Source organism: Eptesicus fuscus, chromosome 20 (assembly GCF_027574615.1).
Source record: "Eptesicus fuscus isolate TK198812 chromosome 20, DD_ASM_mEF_20220401, whole genome shotgun sequence".
NCBI classification, from domain to species: domain Eukaryota; kingdom Metazoa; phylum Chordata; class Mammalia; order Chiroptera; family Vespertilionidae; genus Eptesicus; species Eptesicus fuscus.
This window is the reverse complement of record NC_072492.1, coordinates 16913437-16925436: the sequence shown is the minus strand read 5'-3', so window position 1 is coordinate 16925436 and position 12000 is coordinate 16913437. Positions and strand designations below refer to the sequence as shown.

The 12000-nt window shown below is 56.5% G+C and overlaps 1 protein-coding gene across 3 annotated transcripts in view; it reads left to right on the top strand.

Moving 5' to 3' along the window:
* Positions 1–12000, top strand: part of RPH3AL (rabphilin 3A like (without C2 domains)) — a 127644-nt gene that overhangs the window by 75849 nt on the left and 39795 nt on the right. For 2 of the 3 annotated variants that reach the window (XM_028155026.2, XM_028155024.2), the window contains exon 5: positions 6949–7035. The exons of the other annotated variant lie outside the window; for it this stretch is intronic. In XM_028155026.2, the coding sequence (XP_028010827.1) occupies positions 6949–7035 (87 nt within the window). The remainder of the gene's footprint in view (positions 1–6948; positions 7036–12000) is intronic. 3 annotated transcript variants of the gene reach the window in all.

The window sequence follows — 12000 nt, the reverse complement described above, 5'->3', positions numbered from 1 at the left end:
AAATGTTTTTATTGATTTCAGAGAGAGGGAGAGGGAGAGAGCATCACCAATCAGCTGCCTCCTGCCCGCCCCCTACAGGTGAACCCACAAACCAGGCATGCGCTCTAACCGGGAATCCCGCCCTGCTGACCTCCTGGTGCCGTGGTCGGCAAACGCATTAGCCAGCAGAGCCAACTATCAACAGTACAACGATTGAAATTTCCTTTGAGAGCCAAATTTTTTAAACTTAAACTTCTTCTAACGCCACTTCTTCAAAATAGACTCGCCCAGGCCCGTGGTATTTTGTGGAAGAGCCACACTCAAGGGGCCAAAGAGCCGCATGTGGCTCGCGAGCCGCGGTTTGCCGACCACGGCATTAAAGCATCAGATATCTTCAAATTAACCGTCTTCAATATTCATCTCTGCAGCGCAGCGTACATTTTCCTGGCCTCCTTGTACGGAACATTTGAGCACAATTTCATCTTATTTTGGTTGACTGAGCCTCGCAAACATCTCTGTCGGTGTGATGGATGATAATCCTGCCGCGCCCTGGGGCCTGTCGAGGGTGCGCGGCTGTTCCTCGGTTACTGAATGTTCCCAGACCGCGCGCCGCTGTTCCTGAGAGGCGTTGGCGTCTGCGTGCCGAGCAGCTTGGTTCCTGGCTCCGCACCCCCTCCCTTCCTCTGATCAGATCAGTTTGGGAACCCCCCTGTGGAGCGGGGACTCACAGTGAGGATAGGAAGGCCCGCCTGGGAGCCGGGCCGAGCGCAGGTGCACCTCGCCTCGAAGGCCCACGTGCACTTCCTGCCTCTTGGCGGCGGTGTGGGAGGGTGCCGGTGTCACCTGGCCGTGTGCGCTCCAGGGAGGCCAGGGGGCACCCAAGTGGCCGGGATTGTGAGGACGTCAGGGAGGGCGCCCCTCAGACATTAGGATGAGGCTGCATCCCAGGGAGAGGAGTCTGCGTGCAGGGAAAGGACTCTGAGCATCTGTTGTTCAGGGTCGCACCCACATGACCTCTCCGGCCCTGCAGGGTGCACCCCAGGGTGGAGGACAGGCAAGGAGAGGTCATGTGGGGTGCCACCCTTAACAAAGGATGCTCAGAGTTCTTTCCCTGGTGTGTGGACCAGCCTGGGGCCACACAACGTACCCTGAAAGGGAGGCCTGCCGGCCAGCAGCCCTACCACCCCTGAACACCCTACCCAAGTGCAGGCTCTCCCATCACCTCCCCTGCACCGCCACGTGGGTGTTTCCTGTCTCCCTGTGCCTCGTCTCCTCAGTAACTGGCACATTCTAGGAGGGACCACATCTTGCCTTCTCAACGGCAATAGTGAAAGTAGCTGCTGCTTGTTCATTCATTTATTCTGCAAACGTTCATTGTGCCAGGCACTGGGAATAGGAAGGTGGGCAGAACAGACCTGGCCTCTGCCCTCGGGGAGCTGACAGCCTGGTAGAGGAAGTGGTGGCAGCCATGGAGCCACATGAACGAGGCTAAAATTCCTGACAGCTGAGGACAAAAGGCAAGCGCTTATTATGGAAGCTCCAACCAGGTGGGCAGTCAGAGAGGGCTTCCTTGAAGAAGGGTGCTTTTGCAGAGGTCTGAAAGTTAATGAAGAGAGAGTGTGACCACGTGCATCCCAGACAGAGAGAGCAACACGTGCCAAGATCCTGGGGCAGGAAAAACGCAGTGAGGACCAGAGACGGAAGACAGGCCCACCTGGCTGGGGCTCACAGCACCGGGGGCAGGGGGTGGGGCTGGCAAGGAGGGAGGGTCTAGCCTGAGCAGGCCTCATGCACCATGTGAAAGGGGCTGTCTCCATCCAGAGAGCCACGGGAAGTCTTTGAAAGCTTTTATGCTGGCAGGGATGGGAGAAATAACATGATTAGATTTGCATCTTGAAAAGATCACTCCGGCTGCCATATCGGGAACCAACTGGAGGCTGGCCAAAGTGAGGATGAGGGACCTGCTGGGGGCCCCGGGGCAGGCGGGCCCTGGAGGTGGCAGCATGGATCGGGGAGGGTGATGGAGGGCCGTTGACAGTCAAGATTTAAAGTTTTTGGAGATGGATTATTTGGGTGGGAATGAGGGAGAGTGAGGATGGAGGATGATTCTGGGTTTTGGCTTGTATGGCTGATGGGTGCTGGCATCCCTACGGATCCAGGCATGTGGGACAGAGCTGTGGTTACTGCCTGCTCTATACCGTGTTCTGTGCTAAGCACTTTCATGAATCATCTGCCTTGATCCTCCCTGAGGTGGCATGAGTCTGCCTGTCACCACTGTTTCACAGATGAGGAAATGAGCCTCAGAGAAGGTTAGTGACACATCTGCGGTTGCATCTAAACGGCCCCAAAGTCTGTGCCCCGTGGGCTATGCCCGGAACCATCCCCTGCCCCGTGTGTGCTCTAGTCTGGGGTATATGTTTGCAGAAGGGATGCATGGAGTGCCTGAGGCAGGATTGAGGAGATTGTATGTGCCAAGTGACGGCCTGGACTTTTGTCACTTCTGCTCTGAGTGAGGCCCAGAGCTAGACTTGGTTTGTTGGACACTCAGACACAATAGTAGGCTGTGGGAAGCAGGAGGCAGCCATGACCGCCGACCGGGGAAGCCAGTGCTCACTTGCCCGGGGCAATTCCGCTCAGTGGAAGCCCATCTCAGGCAGGGAAGCAAGCGACCGCCCCCAGGCCCCAGAGCTACCCTTGACACGGCTGGGGAGCGTGCCCTTTGCACCGACTTAATGTCACAGCTGGCTCATACTCTCACTGGATTTTTAAAATACTACCTGCTTCATTTTCTTTTTTTTTTTTGCAACCTGGGAATAAAGACCAAGCCCGTCGGGGAAAAGGCTCATTATTCTCTTACTGATGGGAGATGTAGTAGAGGAGCAATTATGTATTACTTGAACTGGAGCATGTTATCTTTTTGCTGGCCTGGATTCCCCAGCCAGAGACACGACACAACTGAGACCTGGTGGGATCTGACGTGGGTTCCACCAGTGACGGCGGGCAGCCTGAAACCAGGGCTGTGCATGGGCGAGGAGGGTGTGCCTTCCCATACCACCCCCAGCCCCTCAAAGCACCCCACAGGGCAAAGGGAGGAGGGAACATTAGGGAGGTGCCACTCATCCACACACACACACCCCCCCCCCAGCATGGGAGCTGACCACCCAGCCTCTTGCGGGCATCTGGCCCCCACCACCTCTGTCCCCAGGCCAAGTGGTCTGTGGGTAGAAGACAGCACACAGCTCTGGGCACTCTCTCCCGGTTTCTTTCTCTGTTCCCCACCAGCATGGATGTTTAACCAATCAGACAATACTTATTGAGGGCATGTGCACACCCATCCTTCGAGCCCCGCTTGAATCTCACTCTGGCAATGCAGCGGGCAGCCACGCAGCTGTGGCAGGCTGACCTGGGTCCGAGCGTTGGGCGCTTCACTGGGGACACATGAGGCCTGGGCCCTGCCTGCCCCGCACAGTGCCATGCTGCCCGTGGGCACTCAGCAGGTGATGGTTATAGGAATCCGTAAATTGGAAGGCGAGTGGGCGTCAGATGGGGAGGGGTGGGGTGGGGCGAGGCCAAGACAAAAGACAGGCTGAGAATGGCACGCACTGGATCACAGTAGCTGATTGGAAGTGAGGCCTTGTGGGGAGCAGTGGGAACGGGCCAGGGAGGGCAGTGGTGAGTGCCGAGGCCCTGAGACCGAGGCCTGGGTCCGGTGGCCCAGTGCCATCCAGCAGGACTTCCTGCGCTGAAGGGAATGTTCTATTTCTGTGCCATTCGATGTGACGTGTGGCTATTGAGCACTTGAAATATGGTTAGTGTGACCGAGGAGCTGGGCTTTTCCTTTGGTTTAGTTTTAATTAATTTTGATTTAGATAGCCACATGAGGCTGATGGCTGCCCTAGGAGCTGCTGCAGGTCTGGAGGAGAATCATGCACGGTGTCAGAACAGGGCACGAGGGCGTCACCGATGATAATAACTGGCAGGTATCGAAAGCTTATAACGTGCTGGTCGCTCTTCAGGTGAAGCTCAGTTAACCCTCAAGACGACCCCAGGGGACAAATACGATCCCGTTTTACAGATGAGAACATCCGAGGCTCCGAGAGGCGTTGTGTAGCTTGCCCACGGGCCCACCCAGGCCTGCCTCACTCCGAAGCCTGTGGCCAGAGCACCGAGCTGCAGTGCTTCGGAACGGGCTCAGGGCAGTGTTTCTGGAAAGCAGAGTCGGTGACAGGGCAGGATAGCATGAGAAGGGGACCTCAGGAGGACGGGGGGCTCTGAGTGACCCAGGTGGAGACGGATGATGATGAGCCCATTTGTAGGGCTTCTGGCGTGCAGAAGCAAAAGAGGGGGCACAGAGAAAGGGCCCTCTCCAAGAACGCGGCCCGCTGGCACCCCGGTCTGGGAGTTCCAGCCCAGAGCTGTGAAACGCGTGTCCGCTGTTTAGGCCACCCAGGCTAGGACTGGTTTTGTTATAGCAGCCCGAGCTGACTGCGACAGGGGCAGAGGCCGCAGCCCCCCCACCTCTGCTGAACGTGCGGGGCAGGGCGGCCACAGCGTGGGAGGGAGGCTGTGGGGAAGCCCATGGAGTGTTGCTGGGGAGGCCGCTGGGCCTGGGCTCCCTGTCCGCCCTCCGTCCAGAGAAATAGCGAGGAGGGCGGAGCCAGACTCCCAGAACCGGTGCCACGGAGCTGATGAGCAAGCATATGCGGCTGCACGCTCCTCCCCGGCACAGCCTGTCCCAGGTCATGCCGTGTCACCTCTGCCCATTCATTCATTTGCGAATCATCAGCCACACTCCCAGGCACGTGAGCCGGCTCCTTGGAGAGCCATGGGCACCAGCGTGGCGCTGGGCAGGGGACGGCGTTACCCAGCTCTCTGAGGTCCCGAATCCTGACTGCCCCGACCTGGCGGTGGGGCCTCCGGCGGTCTTCACCATCTCCGAGCCTCCGTGTCCTCAGCGGCATCATGGAGAGCCTGCCTCCCCGCTCCCTCATACTTTGGTGCTGGGCACACGCAATTGCTCAGGAAACGGTAGCGGCCCGTCCCGTGTTCTCTCCTTGTTCCCGGCACCGTTGTCTCAGTGGGAGGGGCAGAGCACTGTGTGCTTGGAGGGCGACTGGCACCGAACCCTATAAGCATGTAGAAAACTCAACAGGAAAAAAATCTCACCTCTTAAAGGGCCACACTCCTTTCCAGGAGGACAGGGGGGCTCTGAGTGATCCAGGATGAGATAGATGATGATGCACCATTTGTTTGTTCCGGGTAGGGGGAATTCGAAGGAAAACCGCCAGCCGGCTTCAGCACCTCCGTCCTCTCTCCTTACCCCTGGGGGAGGGGCCTGTGTGTATTTCCACCTTATGGGCTCCTGGGGGCCCTGTCCTAGAGGGAGAAGGGCCGGGGTGAGCACTGGGAGGGATATCGAGAGGCAGTCCTAGTGGAGAAGAGGGAATTTCACATCAGGTCACGGGTGGTGGCCCAGGGCTCCAGGGGGCGGGCTGCCGTGCCCCAGCCTGGCACAGATCCCAAACCCAGGCCTGGCACAGAAGTGGCCAAGGCCCCTTCCTCTCCAAGGGACCCTGGAGCTCAGAGGGAGAGCAGTGCAGCAGTGAGCACCCAGACGGGGACCCTCCCCAACCCCGGGACCTTCTCGAGAGCTGGGAAGGGGCCCCGCTGTGACGGGGGTGGACTTTCTTGCCAGCCCAGAGAGCCGGGAGCTTGGAGATTGCCTTTCATTTGGAGAATCAGAGGAAAAGTGACATTTCTCATCCCTGAGTATTGGATGGGAGCAAATGCCTACCCTCCCGCCCCAAGAATGTGTCGGCTTCCCTTCGGCCTCGAGCTGGCTCCCCTCCTGCAGCGCCGGGCTCAGCTGCCCACTCGGGCGGTGACGACAGGCGCGGGGAAGCCAAGTCGGTGACATTTTCCTCTCCGTGGAGAGGGGCGTGCCGCTTGCTCAGTTGGCAGCCTGCAGGAAAGGCCGGGCGACAGAGCCAGCCTTCCCTCTGTGGTGGGGCAGGGAGGGGGGCGGAGAGAACCCCCAGCCTGCAGGGACGCGGCAGAAACAGTGAGGAGCCCCGTGCGCCCGTGCTCAGAGGAGGGCCTGCTGTCACCCAGGCAGACTGCACCCAGTTCACCGGGAGCGCGTCTCGGCCCCACCAGGTCCCCCCGCCTTCCGGGGCGTTTCACCTGGCCTTTCCCACCACCGCGTCGCCGTGCATTTTGGGGAAACAAGATATGTATTTGGAAGTTGTGAGCTTAAGCAGCACAGAAGGTCAGCCACTGCGGGAACGAGGTTCTGGCTACTCATGTGTCTGGGGAAATTACATAATGGCTCTAGAGCCAGATCTGAGTCCACCACTTGCTGGTGAGCTTGGCAAATTCCCAACCTGCTTCCAGCCCCAGGTGCCTCACCGGCGACACGGGCCTGCTGCTTAGGCCGTAGGGTGCTGGGCTCGTTCCGCGAAGGGCCTGGGCATGCAGTGAGGCACTGGTCTTCCTCGCGACAGCATCTTCTCACAGCCGGGACTTTTTGGCATGAATCTACCCCAGTGTGTTTTCTCTGTTGCATAACATCTTCTGCCCGCGTCCCCGGGGAGGGACACGGCCTGCTGTGCCCGGGCCATCGCGTATTCTGCTGCCTGCGCTTGGCTCTTCCACTCGCGCTGGGCGTTTGGGCGGCGGCCAGTTCTCTGCTGTGGAACAGGAGGCAGCTGTGCCTCTCGGGCCGCTCACTGTGATGTGCTCCTCAGAGAATGTGGTTGTGGGGGGGATTTGTACCGTGGAGATTCATGGGTGGGCACGTCCAGGGTGCCCCAGAGCCACCTGTGCCCTTTGGGTTGGCTGCCCTGCTGGCCTGAAGCCAAAGCCGTGCCTCGGAATACGGCCAAGGGCTCCTCGGCTACGGTGTCCCCAGCCTCTCAGCCGAGGGGGAAGCGGCTCCAGTGGTGACCTCCCGTGTCCTCTCTCTTATAGAAAGTCTGCACCAAGTGTGGGATCGAGGCCTGCCCTGGCCAGAAGCGGCCCCTGTGGCTGTGTAAGATCTGCAGTGAGCAGAGAGAGGTAGGGTGCCCAGGGCAACGGGTGGGGGGCGCTGGGGCCGGGTCTGAGCCCATCCCAGTGGGGGACGTTCATGGTTGGTCACGGGGAGGGGCTTCCCTGGAGGTCAAGGAGGACCTACTGGGGGTGACCAGGGAGAAGGGTGGGGGATCACCTGCTGGCTTGCCCATTTTCACAGTGCGGAGGTGGCGTGGGCCCCGGGTCTGCCATGCCTGGGGTCCCTGCCTTCAGTGGGAAGCCCTCACACTGGCTGTAGGTAGCGTGGCGTTGGGGGGGAGGGAGGGGGCGGGCAGGGGACGCCTATTATTATATCAATAGTAACGTCCGCCCCGGGTTGAACATTTATGATGAGCCTGGCACTGCGCTGTATGAATCCATTAAATCCTTTCACAGTCCCCTATGAGGGTGCTGTCAGTATTGCCTTCCGCTGACGGGGAAATGGAGATCGGGAGGTGGGCACCCAGCTGGCTCCTGTGGGAGCAGGAAGTAAGTGCAGTAAGTGAGGCCACCCACAGTCCCTTCCGGTGCAGAGGTCCTGTCCTTCTAGTTCTGACCCCATTTCAGGAGGAGAATTGAAGCTCAGTGAGGCAGTCACGATGTGGGGCTTGCACCTGCATCTCCTAACCCCAAACCCAGGCTTTCCTCACTGTACCAGGATCGGAAGTGGGGCCACACCAGAGCAGGACATCGGCAGGAGCTTCCGGGGAGGGACATGGGGCGGGGCTGGTGGGCGCAGAGTGCGCCGGGCAGAGGGGGTGTGCCCTGGGTTAGCACACGTGTGGACTGCCCTCCTTGCGTGGCACTGGGCACGTGCCGTCAATCTGAGGGACCATAGGGTGCCTTCCGTTGTGGGAGGTCCTCAGCCAGGCTGTCCTTGGACAGTGCTGTCCCTGCCGTCCCACGTCTGCACTTCCGAAGTCCTCCCGGCTACCGTGCAGAGCCTCTCAGCCCATCCTCCAGGGCGCCCGCGGCCCTTGTTTATGTCTTCACCTTTCTGCACCCGTTGTTCAGTCCTGCCTTCCAGGCCACTGCGTCTCTGGGACTGTCTCCCCGCGGCTGGTGCTGCTGGCTCTCGGCGTCAGCTTTCCCCGGGGCTTTGGAATGTGGGTTTGTGCGCGCGTCCTGAAGGGGAATCGGTGTCCCCCACTTGCTCTCCCTGCTCATCACCTCCCCCCAGGTCCAGGGGGGCCCGATGCAGAGCCAGGTCTCTCGGGCTGCGATGAGCTGTGTCCTTGGTGATAATGGGATTATTCCCCGGGCCAATCACCCACACGGCAGCCTGGCCAGGCCCTGGCTGTGTGGGTGCTGCTTCCCGCTCCCTCCCTGTTCAGATTCGTAGAAGAGCTCTGGTTCGGGGGTGGAGCGGGGAGCTCTGCCTCTTCAGCCTCTTTCCCCGGTGGGAAATCCCTTCACCAGCCCCCACTTTCAGTGACTCTGGCTCTGGTCCCCCACCTCCCGTGGTCCCTGTGCCCTAGACGGCCAAGCTCCCGGTGGCCCCCACCTGCTGAGGGACCCAGAACTCCACCGGTTGTGCCTTCAGCCCCTCCACATAGGAAACGTTTGGCGTTTCTCACCCCTCGAGATAAGCATCTGGGTTTTGAACGCAGATGGGTTTACTTGCTGTTTTTAGAAACAGGCTCCTCTGTCATCGCCGTGTCTTCGGAACAGGGAAGGTACCCCACACGTGAACTGACATTCCGTCTTGCCGGGCGGGCCCTGGTTTCCCAGCCTGCAGCGGAGGTGACCGTCTCTGTTTCTTAGAGACGCTGTAAGAATTCGGCCAGGTCCTTAGATGTACAAAGTGATGTACCAAGTGTACATGCCCGGCCTGGCACGGGTACTCTGTAAGCCTCAGAGGCCCCCCCCTCTCCCAGCCAGAAGCGCCCCCTTGGGACGTGGGGTCCTCTGGGCGTCTCCCCTAAGACGCAGCTCTCCAGGAGGGAGGACGTTCCTTAAAACGGCATCTTGTGGTAGACACCGCCGCAGGACGCAATGGCAGTCACAGCTGAGCTGTTAGAGGACAGAGATGAAGGAGCTGTCACAGAGAAGGTGGGTGAGAGGCAAGACGGATGTCGCCAGCGTAATGGCTCAGTGGACGGCTGCAGAGGCAGCTGGCCTGCCCGTCCCCACCTCCAGCTACCCTGGCATCCCTGAGAGCCAGCCCTGGGGTACCACGTGCGGGGCCCACCGCCAGCCCGTCCTCATCTCCGGAGCACCGCGGCGCCCAGGAAATCTGAAATAGCTTAGGATGAATTTTCTTATCTTTCTGAGGCAACGAGTATGAAGCTGTGTATCATGCTATCACTTTGTCCTTGAACTTCCAGGGGCTAATACCACTTCGCCAGATGAAGAACGCTACGTCCCGTCTCTGCAGTCCCCGGCAAACTGTGGGCACTCAGTGTGCGCGTCCTGAGTGTGGGTGCCCTTGGGTGCCGGACCCGGGTGCCGCCTTTTCCTGCCAACTTTTGGGATGGGAGAGTGACAGGGTAATTGGTTTGCTAGTGCCTTTTTTTTTTTTTTTTAAATTTTGCTCAGAAAGAGATCTAATCACAACAAAGAGATAGCTAAATAGAAAGAGCGTTTAAAATGTCATTTGAAGAGCCGCCTACAGCTGGTTCTGAATCCGTGATAAGACGGAGGCGCTCCGTCCTGCAGGAGAAGCGCGTCCTGACGGGAGAACCTGAACGTTCTGATGGGGACTCGCGCGCCAGCGCTCTTATCTCTCCTTTGGATGATGCTTCACTCCCATCATCTCTGGCTGTGCTTTTAAACACTTTATTTTCTGGAGTGAGATGAACGCTGGTTACACGTCCCCGGGCTGTCACGTCCCCTGTTTGGTGCACGTCCGTGGTGCCGGCGGGCGGTGGGGGGGTGCTTCAGCCCGCCGACTCCTGAGGGGCTAACAGTCTAATGCGTGTGTTCATTCAGGCATTCAGCACATGCTTATTGAGCATCTCCTATGTACCAGGCAAGACAGCTCTTCTCATGGGAGGGAGACCGTTAAGTCAATGCTGCCGTGTCGCAGGTGGTGATAACGTGCCCAGGGGAGAGGGGAGAGGGTGCTGGGATCAATGGGGGCAGCTGTTATTTTATATGGGGAGGCGGGGAAGGGTTTCCTGATCAAATGGCGTTTAGCAGGGCTCTGCAGCGCGCTGTGTGGCTGTAGGGATGGAAGCATTCCAATAGAGGGCATAGTGCGTGCAGAGGCCCCGGGGCAGGTGTGTGCTTGGTGATTTGGAGGACGGGCAAGGAGACCGGCGTGACTGGCGTTAGTCAGGGTCGGAAGAGGAGGTCGGAGACGTGGCAGGGGTCAGATCGTGTTGGTCCTTGCCGACCATGGTAAGGACCTTGGCTGTTACTCTGAGTGAAATGGGGAGCCTCTGAGGGTCAGGAGTGGAGGAGAGACATGACCTGAGCCCCCCCGCCACCCCCTCTTTTTAGAGGATGCTCTGGCTGCTGCGTTGAGAATAAATTGTAGACTATAGTAACGTCAGAGTCAGTAACGACATTTTATCTTTCTTATTTAACCCTTTGCACGCGCTTGCTCTTTTCTCGATTCCTTTATTCTAATGCTAACCGTGTCGAGTCACACTCGACATCCGAGTGCAAAAGGTTAATATTACCCCCGATATTTATGTTCTTGACTGTTAGTTCGTGACCCTTAAAAGTTTTCATTTTTTAAATATCATATACATTTTACTCTCTTCTGATTATAAAATTAACATGGCTCATCACTGACATTCACAATGTGTAAAAAAACATAAAGTAATACACACCCAAAATATCCGTAATCTTACCATCTAATCACTGTTAACATTCTGGCATATTTACTTCTGATCTTCTGTGTATTTTTTCTTTATATTGCTGAACCCATGTTTTAAAATTAACACATATCACAAATAGTTCTCAGTGTAATCAATAACTCCTTGTAAACATTCTGTCATATGGATGTTCTGCTCATTCAAGACACCTAAGTATTGCCTTCCCCCTTCTTATTAATAACTGCAATATATGTGCGGGTGCATAGCTTCTTGACCACATTTTAAGTTTCATCCTCAGAATGGGACCTTAGAAGGGAAAAATAAACGTCGATGTTTATATGCCCTCTTTTCTTACAGACCCTTGAGTTATTACTGTTGATTTACCTCATAATTAGCTGGTCTGTTATTTTAATCTTTTTAATAGGAGCCCTTTAGGTGGATTTTCTGAGTCTTTTGCTATACAATAGCTATTGCCTTTATACGAAGACGATAACTTGATTGGTAATATAATTGATCATAATCTTTCCCACTCGGAATTCTGTGGATTTGCCCCTGTTGTCTACCAACCTCATGTAAAAAGGGCCACCATGAGGGAGAGGCAGCAAGTGGAACAACTAGGAGAACCGGTACCCAGGGAACTAGAGATGACGGTGAAACCGTGAGAGGGAGATAAGTAAGGCTTGTAAATTAATTAAAAGAGATGAGAGAAGGAGTAGAAACAAATTCAACAAACAGGACCTTTGAAAAAAATGAGCAAATTTGAAAAAGAAACAAATGAACCATTTTCATTTCTGAAAATGACTGTTGTTAATGAATTTTAAAACTCAATTGAGTAAATTTTAGAGCAATAAACCTTGTCATTCCTATGAACAGCCACAGATATTTTCCTTTCATTTGCTTCTTATTGATTAAAAAAAATTTTTTATTGATTTCAAAGAGAAAGGGAGCAGAAGAGAGAGAAACATCAATGATGAGAGAGAATCATTGATCGGCTGCCTCCTGCACACCCCCCACTGGGGATCGAGCCCACAACCCAGGCATGTGCCCTTGACTAGAATCAAACCCAGGACTCTTCAATCCCGCAGTGTGAATGACCCACATCCCACGTGGTTCAGGGTTCGGGCTCTGGAAGAGGGGCTGCACGGAAATGAAAGAGATGAGACAAGAAATAATAATTTGGAAATATTGGGGGACCAGGCAGGAGCCC